Source organism: Nothobranchius furzeri, chromosome 2 (assembly GCF_043380555.1).
Source record: "Nothobranchius furzeri strain GRZ-AD chromosome 2, NfurGRZ-RIMD1, whole genome shotgun sequence".
NCBI lineage: Eukaryota > Metazoa > Chordata > Actinopteri > Cyprinodontiformes > Nothobranchiidae > Nothobranchius > Nothobranchius furzeri.
Genome location: NC_091742.1, coordinates 3,639,349 through 3,663,022, shown reverse-complemented (window position 1 = coordinate 3,663,022; position 23,674 = coordinate 3,639,349). Strand labels below are relative to the sequence as shown.

General features: G+C 41.1%; 1 protein-coding gene across 3 annotated transcripts in view; it reads left to right on the top strand.

Moving 5' to 3' along the window:
* Positions 1 to 23,674, top strand: part of stxbp5a (syntaxin binding protein 5a (tomosyn)) — a 136,011-nt gene that overhangs the window by 80,256 nt on the left and 32,081 nt on the right. For all 3 annotated transcript variants that reach the window (XM_054747924.2, XM_070542816.1, XM_070542813.1), the window contains exons 6-9: positions 5,363 to 5,426; positions 6,314 to 6,397; positions 20,055 to 20,178; positions 22,507 to 22,585. In XM_054747924.2, coding sequence (XP_054603899.2) covers positions 5,363 to 5,426; positions 6,314 to 6,397; positions 20,055 to 20,178; positions 22,507 to 22,585 — 351 coding nt within the window. The remainder of the gene's footprint in view (positions 1 to 5,362; positions 5,427 to 6,313; positions 6,398 to 20,054; positions 20,179 to 22,506; positions 22,586 to 23,674) is intronic.

Genomic DNA, 23,674 nt, shown 5'->3' with positions numbered 1-23,674 from the left:
ATTGGCTTTAGTCGTCATTTGCAGTGAACGGTTGGATTTAAAATGACGACTTTTCTCGTCAATGGCGTTAATGAGTTAAGAGAATATGTGTATTTACCGTTAATCTCAGCAAATATGGAAATGTTGTTGAAAATGAGTAAAACGATTCCCAGTTGTTGAAAAATATTGGCAGCTTTGCAACATTTAACCATAAAATTTGGGTCTAAAATACTTTGGTGCAGGTTTACGTCTCACATTAGATGCCATGTTTCCTTTTACCATTAGGACAAAACACATTTACTGATTTGTAGCAAGCGGTTACAAAACCTTCGCTATTCACAAATGTAGCACATTTACCTCTTCACTCATTGCATTGTTTGATGTGCTTGACATTTTGCTGCAGGTTTAACAATCTGATGAAGTACTCATTCAAAAATAGCTCTCTCAGGGATTTTTGACCCTAATGGCCATCCGTTGGTGAGAAAATACACACTGTCACTTTAAGCAACAGATATTTACTAAAAAGAAATGAGGTACTTCATGAACCTATAAAAACTGTGTTTTTGTGAGAAATTCCTAAACCCTTCATCTTCCCCCTGCTCTGTAGTTTTTTTGATGAATGCTAATAAGTCTAGGGTGCTGTGTGTTCTTTGGGTCATCGTCCCCTGGGCCCTTCTATTTAGAGACAAGGAGCAGTTGCTGTGCCAGTAGCCCCGGGCCGAACCGGGGTCCAGCACTCCGTGTACTTGTATGACTCACACCTCTGCTGAAGAGCCACTGTGCTGGAAACGGCACTAGAATACAACATAAACACATAAGCTACATGAGATACATGGCACCATAGTGTAATAAGTGCTATAAACATAGCCATTAATGCATGTGTAGGTTTACGTTGGGTTACACAACAGAACATATTTTCTGCATGAATGCTTTTGCAGTGTATGCAAACTGTGTCCGATTTCATGCATTTGTGTACGTTGCTAAATTGGATTCAGCTAAATGGTCACTGGGAGCTATGGGGAAGTGAGACAGGAGTGACAAATGTTCTTAGCTTGGTTCACGTTGACTTGAGGCATCTTTTGTTCTATTTCACTTTTATTATTTCCCATTTTCGTTCTTGCAGGCCTGAAGCTATTGTAAATACTTGCAGGATTTCAATTTTTTTTGCCTGTTTCTTGCATCGTGTATTTTGTGCATCTGTGAGGTCCTTTGCTGGCTGCATCAGGCATTCAGGAAGCTCCACGGGATTTTACATACAGGGATGAAAATCTTGGGTTGATTTTGACAGTTTCAGTCTTGTTCAGGTTTTTAAAATCTAACTGGAACGGTGACTAAAACGGTCATAAGCATTACTGTTTTAACACTTTTTCATGTTCTGATTACATAGAAACAAATGCTTTTATTTAACTTAGAAGTAGTTTTTTTTTAAATTTGGAATAAACAAAACAATTTTTTTAGTCAGGTCTTAGGTTGTTCCTTACTTTGATTGGTGCCAATACTCTTATCAGGATTCAATTGTACAAAACAATCAAGGACTTGAAGAAAATCTCTTGCTGAGGAGACATGAGGCCACATGTGGAATGGGTAGCCTGCAGATGTGCAGTTTAAGCCATATCACAACAGAAATGTATATAAAAAATCTATTTAAATGAAACACAAAAAAATTATTAATGAAAACATAAAAAAAAAATAAAATCCATCCAGCCATTTTCGGCTTCTTATCCAGGGTCGGGTCGCAGGGGCCAGTAGCCTCAGCGGGGAGACCCAGACTTCCCTTTCTTCAACTCCTCCGGGGAAATCCCAAGGCATTCCCTGGCCAGTCGAGAGGGAAAGATGGAACAGGAGATCGACAGGTGGATTGGTGCTGCATCTGCAGGGATGCGGGCGTGGTACTGATCTGTCGTGGTGAAGAGAGAGCTGAGCTGGTAGGCAAAACTCTCGATTTACCAGTCAATCTATGTTCCTACCCTCACCTATGGTCACAAGCTTTGGGTTGTAACCAAAAGAACAAGACTGCGGATACAAGCAGCCGAAATGAGTTTTCTCCGCCTGGTGGCTGGGCTTTCCCTTAGAGATAAGGTGAGAAGTTCGGTCATCCGGGAGGGTCCCGTTGTAGACCCGCTGCTCCTCCACATCGAGAGGAGCCAGTTGAGGTGGCTCGGGCATCTGGTCAGGATGCCTCCTGGATGCCTCTCTGGTGAGGTTTTCTGGGCACGTCCAACTGGGAGGAGACCAAAAGGAAGACCCAGGACACGATGGAGGGACTATGCCTCTCAGCTGGCCAGGAAACTATAAAAATAAAAATAAAAAAGGGAATATCAATGATGTGTTCTTTAGGTTAGCTGTCACTGACTTTTCTACATCACAGACCAGATTTTACGAACCGCTGAGGTAAAGAAAATCATCTGAATAACCAAAATACAATAAACATTATTATCATAGGTTTTCAAAATTCAATTACAGGAATTTTTCAAAATAAAAGACCCTGGAGAATAGCAAATAAAAATAAATTGATACATACACATTCACAAACTGCTACCAGTTTTTGGACTGGTCATTGAGGACCACTGCTTTAGGTTGTCACATGGTGATACTAGATTTAAATTTCTATTTATGGGTTTAGGAATTTCCATTGATCATCAGTGTTTATCATAGGTGTGTAGTTGCCAAACTTTTTTAAAGTCACTTGTGCAGGTACAAATTCTTTTCAACCCGTGAATAAGGAATTGTGAAGTCTGTCTCCTCTGAGAAGATGTTCTCAAATGTAATGAGGTGTTACTTTTCGTGTTGCTTAAACATCCCCGCTGTGCCGTCTCCTCGCCCACCAACAATCACTACGGTGCTTCAGTGCTTGCTTGCAAAACACACATAAAAGTAATAGCCCATTTTCTTTTAACGCACTGAAAGCATGGCTGGCTGCGGCTGGTGGTGGTGATGCAGAAATGGATTTGGTGTAGCGCAGGTTGATAAAAGATGAGTGGCTGAAGTGAAGGAACCAAGGTTATTTTTGCCATGGGGTGTTCACTTTAACTCCGGCAGTCACCTCTGAAGGGAGCTGGTGTGTGAAATGAAAAAACCTTGAATCAGTCGCTGAAAGTCTTGAATGTGATGAATGTACGCAGAGCTATGAGAATAATAGCATGCATGGGTACAGTTTGCATACTGCCAGGCGTGTCGTGACGGGCTCTGTGTGAGCCTGCAGGGGTGTTGGTGGCAGATGGTTTTTGGGAGCCTGTGTGCACTCTGCCCATCCTTCATCTGTTGCCATGGTGATTCCTGTACCTCCAAACCTAAACGTGTATTTTGGGACGTAGTAAAATTGTTCGACAGATTTGTTTACTGTAAACATAATTTTTCTTTCTTTTTAGATTTTTCTTGGGGATATGAAGAGAATGTTGCTCCCACTCTGTAAGGAAGTCCTGCAGGGAAGGTGGATTTTGTAGGTGCATCAAGACGAATTGTTTATGCCTCTGAGGGTACTGTTTAGAAACGAAAAAAGATGTGAAGATGTGTCTTAATTACGCTGACGTGCAGATGTGTGTTTGCGAATGCTCGTGCTGGTGTGGATAGCTTTTAGCTCACAGTCGGGCAGTGAACGGTGGGGATTAGATAAATCAACAGATCCGGCTGCAGCAGAGCTTAGGTAATAAGGCTCTAGCACTAACAGGCTAAATATAGAGACAACTGACTGCCAGCCCAACGTTACTTCCTAACACACACACACACACACACACACACACACACACACACACACACACACACACTGTGGATTCCTTCTTTTGCCCTTTGATTATTTTTATAGATTTATGCAAACATGCCAAGCTAAATTGAACAGAAAGAACATTCATTCTTTGCCAGTCAATTTCTATTTAGACTGCTCTCGGTGAAGTGTGCACACCTTTCCATATTGCCCTTCACTTTCAGACCAGACAATAGGGGGAAAAAAAGATGTAGGAACTGATAAAACATGGGTCAAAGCAAGGTCTCTACCCTACCTCCATTTGCATTGCTTATATTTTGCTGCTGTCTCTTTCTCCCCTTTTGTGACGTTCCGTGTCCTTGCTGCGTGGCTTTAGCATCGTGTTTTAGCAGCAACAATTGGTGCTTTTCAGCCGTGACCTTCCCCATCTCATCTCTTAAAGGCGGGGCGGGTTAGGAGAACTCTGCTGCCATGTGGCACACAAAAAAGGGGATTTGACGTAAGGCTGTCTGGAGGGTAAGACGCAGACTGGAAGACGAGAGGAGCCAGGAGATCAGCGCTTTAGAAACACACACACACACACACACACATACACACACACACACACACACACACACACACACACACACACACACACACACACACACACACACACACACACACAGCCACTGGGAACTGACACAGTCATTCATCACAACCTTCGGTGAACTAGTCTTTCATCTGTCTTTTAGTACTTGGAGTGATTGGCAGCTTTAACTTCTCTCATCCACGTGTTTAAACACACACTCTCTCCTCATCTACCTCTTCCCTGGACAACTTGTTTGGAAAGTAGTGCTGTCTAAAGATATTTTCAGATCAATCCTGCCTGTTATAATTAAACAAACAGTGTGTTCTAACAGATCACAATGCCACGCAGCCTGGCTGTAACGCCTCAGATAAACGGCATATTTCCTTTGATTTCCAAAGTTACAATTTTCCAAATCCCTGACCTTAAAGTGCAATATGGCTGCCTTGGATATGAAAACCATTGACATCGTGGAGAATGATCTTACTTTATATTTGTTCAGTTGCATCCCCCAGCTTTCGGTGTTCCAGTATTTAGTTTAAGTATGAAAAAAACAAATCTATGTCTTTGGAGTACCAGCAGGAGGCTTCAGCAAGAATGTTTTATAACCCCTGCTAATGATGCTTACATATGCATGGAAGTTATGGTCACTGAGCACAAGGAGCGTCTCCCAAAGGTTTACTAATTGAAACTAATTAAAATTTGACGTTACTCTCAGATCTGAATTTTGACGTCTGAGTTTAATGGATCAAAGCAAATAGCCCAACCTACATGGCTAATGTACATTCCAAAAACATGCAGCTAATTATTAGCATCATTTCACATGGATAATTCTTAGCTGTCATTTTTTAAAGCTTCCAGAGCAGAATAATTAGCATGTTAGCCAAGCGCTAACATGCTAGTTCTATTTGCAAAAGTGATTAAATAATCCATTTTTATTTGGTTTTGGTTGGTGTTTGATGCTCCTTTGGATTTGTGTTTGGTTAATTTGATCCTTTCTTCATGGCTTAAAAATGCCTCATCTGGATTCTGTCTGTTTTTGTCTTTTGATGTTTGACTGTTGTATCCTACACTCAAAATACATCGAAATGTATGCATGTCTCTTTGTTCCTCCTAAGGTCCTCCAAGGCTCATCCTGGACCAGTTGTACACATAAGTGATAACCCAATGGATGAAGGAAAGGTAATTAAGTAACAAAAACCACAATGACTATTACATCTAAAAAAAGAACTGCATCCCAAAAAGAAAATTGTATGGCTTTTCAAACTACTGGTTTATGAAAAACTCTTCTTATTTTACTAAAACAAACTATCTGAATTCTGTTTTTTTAAGGTGTGGATCACTGAAAAACCATTATTAATGATTATTTCTGATTATAATCAGTCACTCTAAGTTTTTCATAGGTTGAACATGAAAACACCTATCTCCTGCATTAGCTTCTGATAGAAAATAGACGGTGAAACTCTAGGATTAGACAATCCTGACAGATCTACATCACGCAGTCACTTAACATTCATGGACTCACCCATCTTGACTTCTACGGGGAAGGCTGTTGTTGGTTTAGCGTCCAGGAAACCGCAGATAACGTCTCGGCTAGTAGATGCTAACTGATAGCATTAGCAATTTTATTGTATGGTAGAAGCTCCTCCAGGCTTGTGTTATTTGTGGAGATAAAACTTAAAGGTTGCGAGTCAGTAGTAGAGTTGCAGGTCTTTTTATTGTCTGCCTGTGTTTTCATCGTTTTCCTCCTTACATGAACTTCAGCGGACCGTTGCACATAGACATAAGAGCAAAACTCTATTAAATCCCAGACGAATGATGGTTTTATTGAATGCATAAATGTGGCACACCGCTGTTGTTTCAATAGGGCACCATCTCTTTCATCATCAGCCAGGAGTAGCGGTTTTCTTCCTCAGCTACTGTAGACCTTTTTACCCTGACTCCCTCTCATGCCGTGCACAATATCAAGTGTACAACTTCAGTTTTCTCCCATCATAGCAATTGTCCTGTCCCCCATCTCTCGTCTCTCCCACATGTCTGACTGAAGGCCTGTTGCTCTTTCTTTGCAGCTTATAATTGGATTTGAGTCGGGGATTGTGGTCCTGTGGGATCTGAAATCAAAGAAGGCAGACTACCGCTACACTTATGATGAGGTAGGCAAATCTCTGTTTTACTTATTCCCCCTCCGTCATTCCTGTGACTTCTGATCTGCAGGAACAGGTTACAGAGTGTCACGTTGGAGCCTGGAAATTAAATCAAATATTCATGAGTTAAACTTCCAACAGCTCTTCAAGTGTGTCTGTCTTTTAAACTTTGAGTCTAGGTATTGTATTCCATTTCTTCAGACAAACACGGTGGCTCCAATGAGCTGTTTGCATTAGAGCCGGCCGTAACTACATCTCACTAACTAGATTTGCACCATACAGTCGCAGAAAACATGAAGCTGCTTAACAAAAGTGTCATTTATAAACACATTTGCTGCTTCTGCAGAAGAGGCCCCTCCCTGCCTGGACAAACGAACATATGGACTTTGTGTTCTCAGTGAAAAAAAGCTCCGGCTGGCATTTTAATCTAGGCCACCCTACAGGAGTTGGATGCATTTGCTAACTTTAGTTCCTTTTTAATGGAAACATTAGTGGCAATGCTAATTTAGACTCGATGCGTGCTGTGCTGGGAGCAACAAGAATCATCACAAATTTACAATAAGTTTCAAAACTCTCCTTTATTAACCAAGCAGTGCCTGTGAGGTGGAAAACTGACATAACCGTTAAAATAAGATAAAATAAAACGTAAAGGGTCATGGGTGTAGTGTGTGATGGGTGGTAGTCGAGGGCGGGGACCTTGGCAGTCTGACCCTCGGCTACAGAAGCTGGCTCTTGGCACATGGAATGTCACCTCTCTGGTGGGGAAGGAGCCTGAGTTGGTGTGTGAGGCTGGGAGGTTCCGACTAGATATAGTCGGACTCACCTCAACGCATGGCTCTAGCTCTGGAACCAGTTTCCTTGACCACTGACTACTACCTGGTGGTGAGTTGGCTCAGATGGTGGGGGAGGATGCCAGTCAGACCAGGCAGGCCCAAACGTATTGCGAGGGTCTGCTGGGAACGTCTGGCAGAGCCTCCTGTCAGAAGGAGCTTCAATTCTCACCTCCGACAGAAGACACTTCTGAAGAAGACATCAGACGACGGTCGAAACATGTAAAAGGTAACTAACACCTTCATGCTCTAAGCAAAAAGAACCTTGTTTAATATTTAAAAAGAGGACATAATGAACATTGTAAACGAGACTCTAAGACGGTTTAGTGATTCATCAGGAAGATACAGTTAAGTTTTTTTCCTAACTTGGATTCTTTAAAATATACAAATCCTGAAATGTAAAGTTTGGACAGCTATGCTGCAATATGGTGATTTTAAATGGCAAGCTTAGAGTAAACCCTAATTTATACTTCTCTGTCTGCATGGGTACCGAGACATACTACGCCACTATTGGTCGACGCCCATTTTTTAAACTATCAGTCGAAAGTGACTGAGACTGCAAGCTTGTGATTGGTCAGGATGCTGCTTCATTTAAATTCATCAATAGAACCACCATTGCCCCCACACACAAGACATTTAGCGGCCAACACGGAACAGATTGAAAAACATCTCACGGGAAAAGTCCAAAAATATGAACGTTTATTCACCCGTGACTGAAGGAATAAAAACATGTGCAGCAAGAGTTTCATTTGAGAATGAAAATGATGAGAAACGTGTGTTTAGAGGTGGCGACCGCATTAAGAGACTGCGGGACAAATTAGACCGTGTTAAAGAGTTTCTTAAATAAATTAAAACAATGTGAACACAATAGTAAATACACTGCCGTGGATTGGATACGTGACTGTAATGAAGCCAGGGTACCCCAGAAAAGAGCTACACCCTCTGTTGTCCTGGCGGGGACTTGCTTTGCAACACTCACAAGGAGACGGAGAAGTCTGAAGAGAAAACATCTCCATCAATGGGTGTGCGCTACTCCACACTCAAGCTGACAGAGATGTATAATTCAGGTTCAACACAGCAGTTTCCTGCTCCTCTGCCCTACTGGTTGAAAGTGGAATTACATCTGTCATAAACAACCCTGCTGTAGCTAAAGCTAACAAAGAGCTAACACTAACGTAAGTCAAATAATAATAAAATAAACCCAGAAAGTAAAAAGATCCACACTGTTAGACAAAAATATTACACAAACTAAAAATGCTGACAGCTAGCATTACGGCTAACAGCCATAAAGCAGGTGATGAGCTCCCTCTATAGGGCACCTACCCGCTCCACAAAACTATTGGGTGTGGTTTTTGGTCAGCAGAGGGCTACAGAGTGGTGTCATATATGAAAATGATCACATTTCTAACTCAACAATCACTTAGATCAATGTTAAAGCTCTATCTTCAAGTTAAAAAAATTGTTACTTTAAAGGTGTATTATGTAGAAAAGAAGTAAAAATTATATTCTGTTAAAATTGGGTTACTGCAACCACTTTAAACAACTATGGAGCTTTTTGCTGGCCATCGTCAAATTACAGTTGTCGGCACTGCAGTATTAGCTTGCAGGAGACACGGCAACCCCACACACTTACAGTAAACAATAGTTTCTGGTGCTCTTAGTTTCCAGGTCTCTGAAATTCACAAACACCAAAAAACCTCAGCAGATCCTGTATAATCAGTGTGTTTGGTGCACACTCACTTCCTGTCTGTCCCTCTGATAAGCTAATGACCTCCTTCTGCTTCTGAGCGTTACAATCTCTGGAACAGAATCCTCCCAAAGGATCTCATCTTCTCTGCCCAAACTCTCAGAAATGCCTCCCCAAGACCAGGCTTTGATTTGGTGGGAATTGAAGAAGTAAGAAAAGGGAGGTGCACCTCCTGTGGATTTGCTCACAGCAACTTGCACTGCTGGACTGAAGCGAGCGGATACTTTCACCAGTTTATTTCTCTGAAAATGTTCTTTATTTCTACTATTAGAACAAAGTAGTTGTACAAATCAGATATCTTAAGTTGATTTTGGCCTTAGAACCACCTCCAGGGTATCATTGTGCATTTCCCTGTTCCCTGTTGTGGTTGTGGTTGCCACTAACACTAATTAAAATGACTAAAGAGCAAGCACCCTGGGATATAAACGTAGCAGGGCTCTATATTGAAAGATGTGGGTGGCGTGGAGAAATTAATACTCTTGATATTCCCTTTAATTGTGTATGTTTTTCATTTGGCCTTTTTCGTGTTCATTAAATGTTCGTTTAGATTTAAACTATTAAATAATTATAGGATATTGTGTCAAAGTCAGCACAAGTTGCAGTGATCTGATTATTACTGTACAAGTTGCAATTTTCAGGAAATAATGTGAAAATGACTAGAAATCAGGGATGCGCCGATATCGATATCCGATATTAAGATCGCTGTTATACAACCGATATTTAGAGATATTACTATAAAATCAGGAGGGATGTAAGAACATACCAATGCATTGAAATGTTGCATTGTTGAAATAATATATGAAAACAGCGTATAGATTTTTTAATGGAGAACTTGCATACACACATTTCATTTATTTCTCTTGTGCGGTACTAAGTCCAACTCCCGGTTGGCAGCAGTTTTAACCTTCTTTCAAATTTTTTTTGAAAAAAATAAATACATTTTTACTATTATTAAGCTAAAACGTAATAGTTTTTAATTGTTTGATAAAAAATAATGCATCTGGTTTCTTCAATAGACTAAATCACATTGGATTTGATTCTTTCAATCAATTTTAAATTGTACTAATTACGGTTTATTTACTGATGTGAGATAATTCCTGCCACTAAGTATATTCTCAACATAAATTATTAATCACAAACAATGCATGAACAGGTTTATGATTTGCATTCCCTGGAATCATGCAGTTAAACCTGCTTATATTTGGACGTTATTGTGGGGGTGAAATACGTTTTTCCAGCTATCGAATCCTTCTGCAGGCTGCAGTTTATTCTTCCAGCTATGCTCTGTTGTTCCACTGTGTGCTTTCATTCAAACGCTGTTTGCCCAGCAGCTTGCTGCTTAGTATCAAAGTTGTCCACTGAAATAAACTCTTAAGAGTTTTCTCATAATCTTTTCAACAACAACTGGCAAAGCAGCTCTGGGTTTAAACTCTGCAGTGCTTAAGGGTCGGCTTTGATAGAAATTTTTCATGTTTTTATTATTTTTTTATGAAGGGGATTATTGGATCGCTTATTGAAAGTAAAAATAGAAAGATTGCAGGGAATGTTGGGTTCTGCTTTTTACAATTTTCTTTGCCATTTCTGAGCCAAAACTGAAGGCAGACAGAAGTAAAAGCATTGTTTTTGCACAAGCAAAGTTCAGAAATGTCAACAATATCCAAGAACTTAGCAGCCTGTGTTTGAAGCGTAATGCTAGCCAAAAATTTCTGTCTCTATCAGTTGAACATTTAACATTAAACACAAAGTCCATCCCAGAACATGTGGGAGAACAGTTCTTTAATGGATTTTGTGAGCACACATCAAACAAACAGGGGTGACAAGCGAGCGTTAGTCACATTGACTGTATACATGGGCTGCGTGGTGCCGCAGTGGTTAGCACTGTTGCCTCGCAGCACAAAGGTTGGAGGTTCAAAACTCGGCTCGGCTGCGACCTTTCTGTGTGGAGTTGCGTGTTCTCCCCATGCATGCGTGGGTTTCCTCCGGGTACTCCGGTTTCTCCCACAGATCACAACATGCCCTATAGGTTATAAATTGTAAGTCGCTTTGGATAAAAGCGTCTGCTAAATGAATAAACATTTATAATGGATGGGTCTTCTGTGCCATTGCCTGTGCTTCTGAAGAGCTGGATTGAAACATAATGGGTGGTTCCCACCTCCACCAACTTGCCCATGTCATGTGTTTCGTCACTCCAGGGAAAAACATAAATGGAGTTGAGAGTTGGGCTGTGAGGGTGGGGGCATATGATCGACACCCAACTTAAGCCTGGTTTATGCTTCTCCGTCAGCTCCGCAAGGGACAGACACGCACGGATTGACAGAGACATTTTGCTCTCATACGTCTCTGTCTCCTGGAGAGTGTTGTAAAGCAATTGCCCGGCAGGACAACAGAGGGCGTAGCGCTGTTCTGTGGTATCCTGTAATGTATCGGTCCAAGATAGTGTGTTTATATCGTGTTTTTTGTGTATAGAGCTCCGGACCCCACGTGACTCTCAGTTAGTGGACGCCATATTGGCAGGAAAAAAGGTAAACAAACACGGATCGTAAACATGAACATGAACGGGATCGACTTGGATTTTACTCCGTCGGAGTTTACTTCACACTTTAAAACCAAAGAAATCGTTTTATATAGTCAGAAATTAAACAGACTAAACATCTCCGACCCTTACCGTGCCCCTGGGATAATTTTTAAAAACGCCAGAAGCTATCGGAGCGGACCTGGCCAGGGAACGCCTTGGGATTTCCCCGGAGGAGCTGGCCCAAGTGGCTGGGGAGAGGGAAGTCTGGGCCTCTCAACGCTACTGCCCCCACGACCCGACTCCGGATAAGCGGATGACAATGAATGGATGGATGGACAAATAACATAGATTTACATGTAAGTAGTTTAAATAGAGTGCTGTGCTGTTTGAATGTATAAACTGAACGCCAAGAGAAATCACTAGTCTGATTTTTTTTCAGTGAATAAAATAAATATGTCAAGCAGGAGCGTCTCAGGATCTGTCTGAGAGCAGTCTCGGTGAGACAGATAATAGCAATCCAAAGTGCTTTTTATGTGTGATCTGACAATTGATCAACCATTGCTTAAAATGAAATACAGCTTAGCCGCTTAATTGCTGTAATCATAAACCACGTAAACGGCAGCACGCAGAACTCACGAGGCAACGTTTTACGTGACGTTTACTTGTTGCTATGAGTAATAAGACAGAAAAAGCCACGCCAAAATAAGTTTAGGAAGCCCACTAAGAATCGTAATAAAAACATTTAAAATAAACACCATCTACAGTTGAGGAAACGTTGGTTTAAGTACCTGATATGAAGCGGTCGCTGCATAAGCAAAAACCTTTACTCTCGGGGTCCCACAGCTTCATTTTAGCCCGGTCACTAGCGCGTTTTATTACAATGATCCAACGTTTGTGGCGCTCCGGATCTTGGGGAATCCTGTAGATGGCTCATTCCTTATGTCGTCCGTGTCTGTTCTGCATCCTGGGGCACAACAGGAATCTACCATATTTCCCGTTTGATTGAGTTTTCTGACAATAACAAATAGTCCAGCTGCCGGCTTCTGCATGCCAATATGGCGCCGTTTCGATTTGAACTGTTGCATGCCGGGAGAAGTGACGTCAACTCCCGGAGCTCTATATAAGAGACTTTTAACACAGACAAATTTGTGTCTCATTCTCCTCCACCTCTTCATGCGCTCCCCACCTCTAAACCCACATTTCCTGTCATTTCCTTCCACAAATAAAATGCTTGCTGCGCATCTTTTCACTCCTCCAGTCACAGGAGAATTCATATTTTTAGAGTTTTTTCGCGAGGTATTCTTCAAGCTTCTCCGTGTCTGTCGCTAGTTATCCTCGGCTCTCTTTGCAATGGCAGCGCTGTAAACAACAGCGGCGTCCTGACCAATCACGAGCTTGCGTAATCCATCTCGTTTGACGGATGTTTAAAAAAGTGGGCTCGACTCCGTACTTACTTGCGTGCCTGCCGGAGCCCTACGCAAGGACGGATAATGGTGTTGCGTGTCTCCGCACTGACGCAGACGGAGAAGCATAAATCAGGCTTAACTCTGAGCTAATGTAGCTACAAGCTAACCTGGAGCTAACAAGGAGTTAACCACAGCTAGCGGAGGTTGGTTGGCACTTTTAGTCAGAAAACCCCTGTTAAACGAGTTTGCCACCTACTCCCTTCTAGGTTGTAACACTTTAGCGTGAAGCTAAGACTGAGACCTTCCCTGGAACAAGCAAGGGGAAAGCCGCTAGCCCTAAAGGCTTATATGCTACCTGTCATTCAACAGGGAATGCCCCCAATTATTCAGAAATTTACAGTGACACAATCCTTCAGAGTTGCCATGATGATAAACCTGACCTATTAAACCTAAAATGATTTTTTTATACCAGGCTGTAAATATGTTTATTGATTTGCTCTTTTCTGGAGCTAGCCCCTAGTGGATGAGAGGGGAACTGCAATTTTTGTCACTTCCACTTTTGGCTTGTGGAGTTTCCCCCCTTAGTTAGCCGCTAAAGCTAGTCACTAAAGATAACTGCAAGCCATTTATTGTTTAATAAGACCTATTTTAGTTTTTACATTCTTTGTTTCAGTGTACTTTAGTGTCAAATTATACAATATTTAACCTAGTTTCAACAAAAACATATATTTGCCCCACAAATTAGGGCTGACTCACCGCAAATGAGCTCAGATCGGATTAACCCTATAGCTAGATTTTCACAAGGTTTATACATCGACATATATACTGGACAACTTGTGTCCATAGCCTCCAATTATAAGTTTTTGTGCCAAAATGGGAGGTTCCCACCACCGCCATTTTGACCATGCCACAGGTTCCGTCAAGCCTAGACAATTCCAAAAAAGGGAAAAGAGGTGGGGCTGAGGGTGGGGCTGTAATGCTAGGATCAAATGATGACACCCATCGAACTGAAGCGATATAGCTACAAGCTAACCCAAAGCTAACGCGGAGGTGGGAGCTAAGCTAATGGAGGTAGCTACCTAGCTACAACTGGAGTTAACTGTGAACAACACCGGAGCTTCTGAGTAAGAGATACACCGGGCTGACCGCTGGGTAAAACCGGGTGGAACACAGAGGTCTCCCGAGAGCTCCACAAGCCGGCAGCCGCGCACCAGACAGGCGCCGCTGCGATCAGAGATGCGACGAGCTGCGGCTGAGGGGAGGGAGTCCATACCGATAGTCAGAACCCAGCTCTACCAACATATTATCTTTCAACCCATTTTCTATAATGCAGCATTATGTTAAATGCGCTGGGTTTTACTCTATTACATTTAAATTTCATGGTTAAACAGTACATGTTAAAATCTAAGATCAGCTAGCACAAGAGTGACAGTGACCTAAAATCATCGACATAAATACATAAATAAAATTTTACTTGCAGAAAAAAATGGCGGAACAGTTTGCAGGCCAGGCCGCGGCTCAGGCTGAGACCTTTCCACGGAGCTAGCTCTGTGGTCACGTTGGTCTGATGCTCATTAATTATACAGAATGTTAGGCTTTTAATACACTTAAACAGAAGAGTGAGAAAAAATTCACCCCCCTCAGAGTTGTCATGAGTGTAAACTAGATCATTTAAACAAAAAACATGTTTTGGAACCAGGCTGTAAACATGTTTATTTCTGCTGTGAAATTGGTATTTTTAACATGGGGGTCAATGAGGATTTGCTCGCTTCTGACACCAGCCTCTAGTGGATGAGGGTGGAACTGCAATTGTTGGTACTTCCTGTTTTGCTTCATTTCCAGACCCGAATTATGGGGGCTTGGGTTTATACAAGGCAGTAAAATAAAACTTTAGCTTTAATGAGCACCAGAAACAGCAGTATACATTTGTTCAGTGGATTATTATCTGTGGATCAGCACAGCGGGTTTGGAATAAGTGCCAGCCAGAGAGCATCTGTCACTCTGACCCGGCTTCAATCTGCCCCGTCTGACTCAACACCTTGGGCTGAGTTTGGCTCTGATGAAAGGTTTATGTTGCAGCCAGATCTTTATTCACTCTTCCTCTTTGCTCCGAGTGGGTCTCCTGGTGGCTGTTACACTCTTACTGGATGCATAGACTTTATTTTTCAAGCCTTTTAATGGGCTTGTTGTTGAAATTCACCAATTAATTCTGCACCGTGATTAAACAAACAGTTGACTCTCTTCTGAAATGCCTTTTTAATTTAATTTAATTTTTTGCATTTTTTCTTTTAGTCTCCACTGTCAGTGGTCTCATTAATTCTATGTTTCTTTCTGATATTCATTAAAAATTCTTGTTCATTCTAGGACAAAGTTTTTGTGAACCCAACTGTATGAACATGAAATCCTTAAAATGCTTTATTCTGGAATTATTTTTGGTTTTCTTTAAGCTGGAGACGATGTCTGCCTAAAATAACTGCATCATGCTGTGAATCCCTCCCAGCTGGTTTAATGTGAAGATTAAATCCATATTCTTTTCTCTTTAGTCGTCTCTGATAAGCCTGATAGAAGTCTCATCAAAGCTGATTGGTCATTTGGCAAATCAGAAGGACTCAGCATATTCTTCATAAGATGGCCAGATTTCATCTACCTATGTTGTTGGTGTAGTTATCCAAACCGTGATTTTTACCTACTCTTATGCAAGACTTTGAAAGTTTCATTTGCCAGAAATTCAGCTGTCAGTTCATATTTGGCCAAGAAGTAATAAAAAATAAATCAGAACGTACATGCTAGTCAGTAAAAATGAAAGCACCAAACATCTGAGATTTCCATCTGTGCCTCTAAGTGAGGATCATTATTAAGTATTCATTTTTTCTGTGAGATCTCAAAACTTTCATCTCAAATCAGAAGTTCACTCCTAAAACAAAATACTTTTTGTCACGTCCAAAGCGTTCTGTATTTCTGTGCTTTGAAATAAACATTAGCTAAGCCTCTTTTCTTACTGCGGTCATGAGATGTGATGGTGAATCATCTTTTTAGCTTAGAAACAAGATTTTCTTTTGCTGCTTATGAAACAAAAGCAACTGAAGCAAAGATTCGAAATGGATTTCACAATCTAAAGCAAAACTGGACTGTTCAGCAGGACTCGATGGTGACATTTCACCTCCATGTGTTGTTCTTTTTTTTTATGTAGATGGTCTTCTGTTGTGTGTGTGTGTGTGTGTGTGTGTGTGTGTGTGTGTGTACATTGCAGGAGGATTTAATAACACTATGACTTTAAAAGTTTGAATAAAAAGAAAAAAAGGGAAAAAATAAGAGAAAAAAAAGAATAAAAAAAATATAAAATAAAATAAAGTTTGAATGTTTAAAGCTGTTTTTTCATGCCACTTAACAACATTCTAACACAGTGTAGCTATAAACATATCAAGGAGATAAAAAAAACAACAACAAAAAAAAACAAATAATTTAAAAACTGGTTCTCTCGCATTTGTCTGAAAACCTGCAGACTGAAAATAACCATTGGACCATCCGGTTCACAATCTCACCGAACCGTTGCATTTTCCTAGGCCCTCCTCCAAGTGTCGAGCGGAGAGGCCTTGGATCCTATTTTTAAGAGTCTTCGGTATGATCGGATTTAAACCCACGATCTCTTTATCTCAGGGAAGACACTCGTACCACTAGGTCACTGAGCTGGTCAGCTTCAGACTCAAAGTACATATCTCTCCACTCAAAACACATCTACCTGGATTGAGGCTGCAAGGTGGTCTATCCTACAAATGTCCCTGCAGATTGGCTGTCCTGAGGGAACATTGCTGGAATCATGGAAGGTGGGTCACTGAAAGCTCAGCCGGGTGATGTTATCTACTGAGTTTTGCCCATGAATTGCAGAAGCTGTTAAGACCTAGTCTGATGTCATTATAAGGAGGCTTTTAAACCAGTGAGCTCAGATACACTGGCTCAAATACATTAGCAAAGTCCTTCAACACACACAGGAAAATCACGAATCCCAGCAATCCCAGCCTAGTGAGTTACTGACTGTGAGATACTGGCTCTAAAAGAAGTCTGCTCTCCCTTGTTTTAGAGTGCATGTCAGCATAGTGTCCTTTGGAGTGATGGGAACATGCTGTGTGTGTTTGTGTGCGTAGCACTGGAGGGCCGTTTGGGGTCCCAGCGTGACACAACGCTGCCAGACGATACTGAAACTCAGGCCGTGACACGCTTGGTTATGTGTTACATTTGGTCTCCTACTGCGATCTTAATCAGTGTGTTTGTGATTCTCTTTGCTGACCGTATGTGACGCTAAGGCAAGGTGCTCTCGTGTGACTGTAATGGATGTTGATTGAATTCTCTCCTCCCCAAAGACCGATCTGTGGAAAGAGACCTAATGTGATAAATCATGAAATTTGTCTTTTTAATTGGTATTGTTTGATATGATGAGAGCCATGTGCTTTAATTACCCCGCTCATTTTCCAATTAAGTTGAGTGTATTGCTGCCTGTTGGGGCTGTCATCGTGAACAATGCACTGACATATTTTTAAAACTCCATCTGGGGTGTCGTTATCATAACACTGTTGCGTGACTCAAAGAATTTTACTGATAACTATTGTTTTCAATATCCACAGATCAAGTCTTTCAAACATCTTGGTATCTGTCTACAGGACGTTAGATTGTCCACCTGTAATCTTCTGTCCATTATACTTCAGGTTGTATTTCTTGGAGTGCTTAGAATTGAAAATAGAGGCCGACTGATACGAGTTGTTTTAAGGCCAATGCCGACATCGATTTTTAAAGAATTGTGTTGCCGATGGCCGATATCTAAAGCTGATTATTAAGGCCAATATACGTTTTTAGCAGCACATTGATTGTGAAAGACAACTAAACTGGCTACCGCTAGCAGCACGCATCAAATTCAAATTGCTAACACTAGCATCCAAAGTCCGAGATGGTACGGCTCCCATCTACCTGAATCCTCTTGCAAAGGCTTACGTCTCGGCCCGGCCGCTCCGGTCATCACAGGATCGTCGGCTAGCAGTGCCTACACCACGCTCAGGACAATCCAGACTCTTCTCATGCATCGTTCCACAAATGTGGAATGACCTTCCAAGCACTACCAGAACAGGGGCTTCCTTTTCAATTTTCAAGAAACTCCTGAAGACCCTGCTCCTCAGATAGCATCTTCTTAACTAGCACCCTCCCTGCACCCCCCCCCCCCCCCCCCCCCTCTACCGTCCACTCCTTGTTCCCTCCTCTCCATGATTGATGTCAAGTTGTTGTTGTTATTGTTGTTGTTAGCCTCAAGGGCAACATGCCGATTATCACTTGTAAGTCACTTTGGACAAAAGCGTCTGCTAAATGCATAAACATAAACTCAAACTCAGAACTCACTGTGTGCAATATAAATGAAATAAGTCAGTAAATCTCTTAATATTCATTGAACTTCAAATATAAAATAAACTCATAAGATAAAAAAATAACCGGTGTGTTGGGGTGCTTCGGGTCCTTTCTTCAGTCTAGTAGTGGTGGCAGTTGGCCACACAGGTACCTGATTTTTTTTTTCTTTTATCGGCTTTTAAGAATAATTTCGTCCGATATAGAAAAAATTGAATATATCGGTCGGCCTCTAATTGAAAGCCCAAAGAAGACACATTTTTAAGTACCTTTAGCTGGAACTCCTATATTTATGGGACAAGGTTTCCTTTTTTAAAAATGTGTGCAAAATAAATAAAAAATGATTGGAATGTGAACAGCATCTATATTTTCTGTTGTGTCCAGTGTAGACGTTGGAGTTAAATTGCCCTTAAATCAAATGTATGATCCATTTTCCTCAGTCATGGGCAATTGTCCTCATTTCAACAGTGTAGGACACAAATACATTTTTCAAAATGGAAAATTTCTTTGCGCTTCAATCAGAACACCTACATAAATACATCAATGCCGCTTGGCATTCAGCGCTAATGAGTCACTCACTGCAAATATATATGAGAAACTGTCAGTCCTTCTTGGCATCACCTGACCTTACTCACTATGTTTACCACGCCGCCACCGCTTTCTTCAAATGTCTCCAAAACCATGATTCATCATGCCTAATTATTGCTATGCAAAGAATATTTATGAACAAGGGATGAGAAAACTTGGTGAGCCAAAAAAAACTTGGCTAAAAGATTGCAAAGCATTCATTGAATCATTAACTGTGCAAAGAGGTGCCAATGATAACCAGTTTAAATATTTCAGTTAAGATTAATAAATCATGTAACTTAGAAATTTAATTGGTTGGTCTAAAAATTTCAGGGGGATGATTTGATGCCGACAGCATATCAGGTTTCACCGCTGGACTAGAGCTGGTGCTAGAGCTGCTTTTGCTGGTCTTTAAATGAGTGGTTGACTGAAAATTACCTTTTAATAATTATAATCAGTCACTCTGAGTTTTTCATGCAAGCTGAACATAAAAATAGTCTCCTACACCTATCTCCTGCATGAACTTCTGATAGAATATAGACGATGAATATTTTGGATTTGAAAATCCTCAAAGGTCTACGTCACACAGTGAATTAGGATTCATGGACTCACCGGTCTTGCCTCATGATGGGGAAGGCTGTTGTGGTTTTAATATCCGAGATTCAGATGCACAAGCTAACCGTTAGCTTAGCAACTTCACCACACACCAGAACCCCTTCAAACTTGTGTTATTTGTGAAGATAACATTTATGTCGCACGTCAGTGGTAGTCACATTCCTGTTATCCAATCCAGGTTGAGATGTACAAATATTAAGAAATAAGACTCCAGAATCTGCTGTCTGAAGCTCAGCTCTGTGATTTTAAACACAGCACTCGCAAACATTTTACTGGTTATTTGAAAAATCACCTGTAGGCCTTTAGGTACATAAAAGGTAAATTTAATTCAAACAAATGCAGAATTCTATATCAGATTCTGTCATGATGGATGGAAAATTATTATATGTTCTTTTCTCTAAAGTTGGTGAACTCCTTTACCTCAGCGTAACTATCTGTGAACATACAGTCGCAGTTTATTTAACCGCTTAAAGGCATCATGAACCATATGGTTGTATTGCAACACACAGCATAAGGGACATGGTGGAACATTTTGTTTTATTCTGCTGAACTACTGTTTCCCCACTTTCCCTCCACCCCTCTGCTGGCTGTCATTTCTTAGGCTATCCACTCAGTTGCCTGGCATCATGAGGGCAAGCAGTTTATTTGCAGTCACTCAGATGGAACTCTGACCATATGGAACATCAGGGGTCAAGGCAAGCCAGTCCAGACAATCACGCCACATGGTAAGGAGGTCAGCTCACACACACACACACACACACACACACGCACGCACACACACACACACACACACACACACACACACACACACACACACAAGGCATGTAGAAAAAAAAAAGAACTTCAACTTCACATCTATCTATCCAGTCACTATTCTTCTCTGAGTTGAATCATCTGTGTGAATACAGATGTTTATGAAAGTTCCAGAGTTCTGGTGCGATGATGCATACATCTGCTTTCATTTTTCATGTATCAGATTCTCAGCTGAATAATCAGTACTTAAAAGGGTGGTTCATGGAAAACCCATTTTTTAAAATCTTATTTCTGATTATGAGTTTTATGAGTTTTTCATGCAGCCTGAACATGAAAATAGTCTCCTACATCTATCTCCTGCATTGGCTTCTGTTAGAAAATAGACGTGAAACTCTTGGATTTGAAAATCCTGACAGATCTACATCACACTGTCACTTAACATTCATGGACTCACCCATCTTAACTCGCAACAGGGATGGCTGTTGTTGGTTTAGCGTCCAGGAAACAGCCGAGAACATCTGAGCTGGTAGAAGCTAACGTTAGTGTTAGCAACTCCACCACACGGCAAAACTCCATCAAACGTGTGTTATTTGTGGAGACTAAACATCAACGTTGCAAGTCAGTGGTGGAGTTACGTTGCTGTTATCCAAACCGAGGTCAAGGTGTCCAAATATCCACACATAAGACTCCAAAAGCTGCCATCTGAAGCACAGCTGTAGCCTCTTCTAGAAAACAATGCCACCAAATGCCGAGACGGCATCAGGGAGCCTAAGGTTGTTTATAAGTGGTCAGACCGTAATATGGCGCAATAGTGTCCTTTTTACAAAAGAATTACACGATGGCAGTATAAAGGGGGTATGAGGGCGATCTCTGCGCTGCCGCAGACTTCCGTTTATCTCGGACATAACTTGCTTTTTATTAGGGCAGGCGATGTGGGAATATTACTACCAAGCGTGGCGGCAGGAATGCAGCAAAATTCCCGCATCTCCATACCGCTACAGCGCTCATAAGACACACTGTGGCGGCAGTGTTACTCTGATTTGCTGGCATGATGCATCCTCTAAAAAGGGCTTGTGATGTGGCTCACTTTTACTTCCTGGAAATGGCTCAAATGAGATGAAACAAATGTTCAATACCTTTAAAAAATTGGTATATTTTGACACGGACTCGGTTTTGTAAATAAAAGAAAATAAGTTTTCAGTTTAGAAGCATATTTGCATCAAACTTATTTGATTATATATAAATATATCTTTTGTCTGACAAAGGTTAATGCATCATGTTTTAAGATAAACACTCCCACTGTTTCTACACGGTTAGTCATGTCTTCTGTCCTCATTAGACAGACTATCTCTAAAATCATCCCTCATGACTCCCTCCACATAAACCCCCTGTTGGTTCAGTTAGAGGAGTATTGTCAGTTCAATTATGTTCCGCCTCTGTTTGCTTTACCTTTTGCTTGCATGCACGTACTTTATTGCTGATGCTCTTTTTTCTCTCTCTCTCTCTGAAAGCAAGTCTGCTCCTCTGAAGACATATTTAATCCATACTTCTCTGGTCCCTCTGCACACCCACCTCCCGGGATATTTTGACAGTTCGTAGATAACGGACGTAGAGAAATGGACAGGTTGTGTGGGAACAGGACGGGGGAGTTTAAGAGTGGGGAAGTAAAAAAAACCGAGAAACAAGGAATGTAATTAAAAGAAAATAGAAAAAACTTGTAGTTTTCAAGCTGTTTTTGTGTGCAGGGAGGATTTTACCACACAGGCTTTTTAATTAGTTGTTTCCCCCACCGCTGCATACATAATTACTTTAGTATTTAATGGGCAATTATGTAAATTCCTTTGACAAGATTTAAGTAAGGCCTTTAAGTCATCTTTTAATTGTCTTTTTTTATATCTATTATTGGGACATGGTCATTAAAAGTCATTTTTTATTATACGAATTAAATGTACAACCTGCAGGAGGTCCCTTCTTGGCACTTTTTGACCTTTTACCCTGCTACCAAATTATAAAAATACCCATTTTTATGCTGAGACTGCCCAAGGTTGGAATGGATTTATTTTGTGAATCAACAACCCATGACACATCCTTTGCACAAATTTCTGCCTCTGCGTTTGACTTTCTCGTCTAACAAAGACACACACAAAAAAAGGTTTCCGTCAGTGTTTTGGCTGCTGTTCAGCTCAGCATTTTAAGTGTTGCTTCTGGGGAAAAATTAGTTGACAGGAGAAACGAGGAGAGAGGAGGAGAAGGAGGAATGAAATGGCAACGTAAAGTAACTTCTGTTTGTTCTATTTTAGGAAAACAGCCCAAGGATGGAAAAAAGCCAGAGTCGTGTAAACCCATTCTTAAGGTGGAATATAAAACAACTAGAAATGGGTAAAGTCCTCATGTTATTTCTCATGTACAGTACGAACCTAAACTCAAACAGTAGGATTGTTAATCAATCAAATCTTTTCTTTGTACTTATCTTATTACGGTGGATGTTGGGTTAGGGTTAGGGTTACAGCTGTGACCAAAACTAGTTGTATCATTCTTTTAAAACCCCATTTATGATGAAAATATACCTAATATCAAAAAGTGGTTTAGTCTGCATTTGTGAAAAGGCTTTGAGTCATCTGCGATAGTCCAGCAGCAGCAAGACCATTTCCTGTGGTTTTGGAGCCCCAGAGCAGATCTTGCTTAGGACTGGCAGCAGGCAGGTGTGAGAGCAGGAAATACTAATCAGTCCAAATACATTCAGCTGTGCTGGGGAAGGAGCAGAGGATCTTGGTTACGTCACTAACCATCGTCGTGGTGTTGGGAGGTAGGCCAGGAATGATCAAATCGTTGGAGCCACCCTTTTCTTGCGTTTTCTCCTATTGGTGAAGAGCGCTGGACACCAGGAAGTAAGCACGGTCAAGGAGGTCCTAGTGCTCATAAAAGTAAACAGTAAAAAGTAAACACTGGGGCCATGACACCAACAGTAAATCATCCTGAGACCGTCTGTGTGGGATTTATGGATTCAGCCCTGACTAATGTACAGCACCTAAACATCCTCCTAGTGGAACTCCTCTCAACCATTCAAGACCAGTTTGGGTGATGATGATGATGATGATGATGATGATGATGATGATGACGACAAGGCAGCATGCAATAAGGCTAAAATGATCACTGTCCTGGGAACAAACGTAAAATTTTTGGATCCTTGTCCAGGAAACTCCTCAGACATTGAATGTGATTGGATTCCATCCTCAAGTGGTGGGTGGATGAACAACACCCCACAAATTTCTCCCAAACTCCTTTATGGATCAAAGGGTATTAATACAAGAAGGAACTACCATTCCTCAGTATTTGGAACCAGAATGTGTATAGACAGCATGTTTAAAATGAAACACTCAAACGTTTTACTCATTCTTTCTGTACATGGCAATCTTAAAAGTTAGTATTCGTCATGGTAAACAGCATGTGAGTATTGTTGCCCCAATC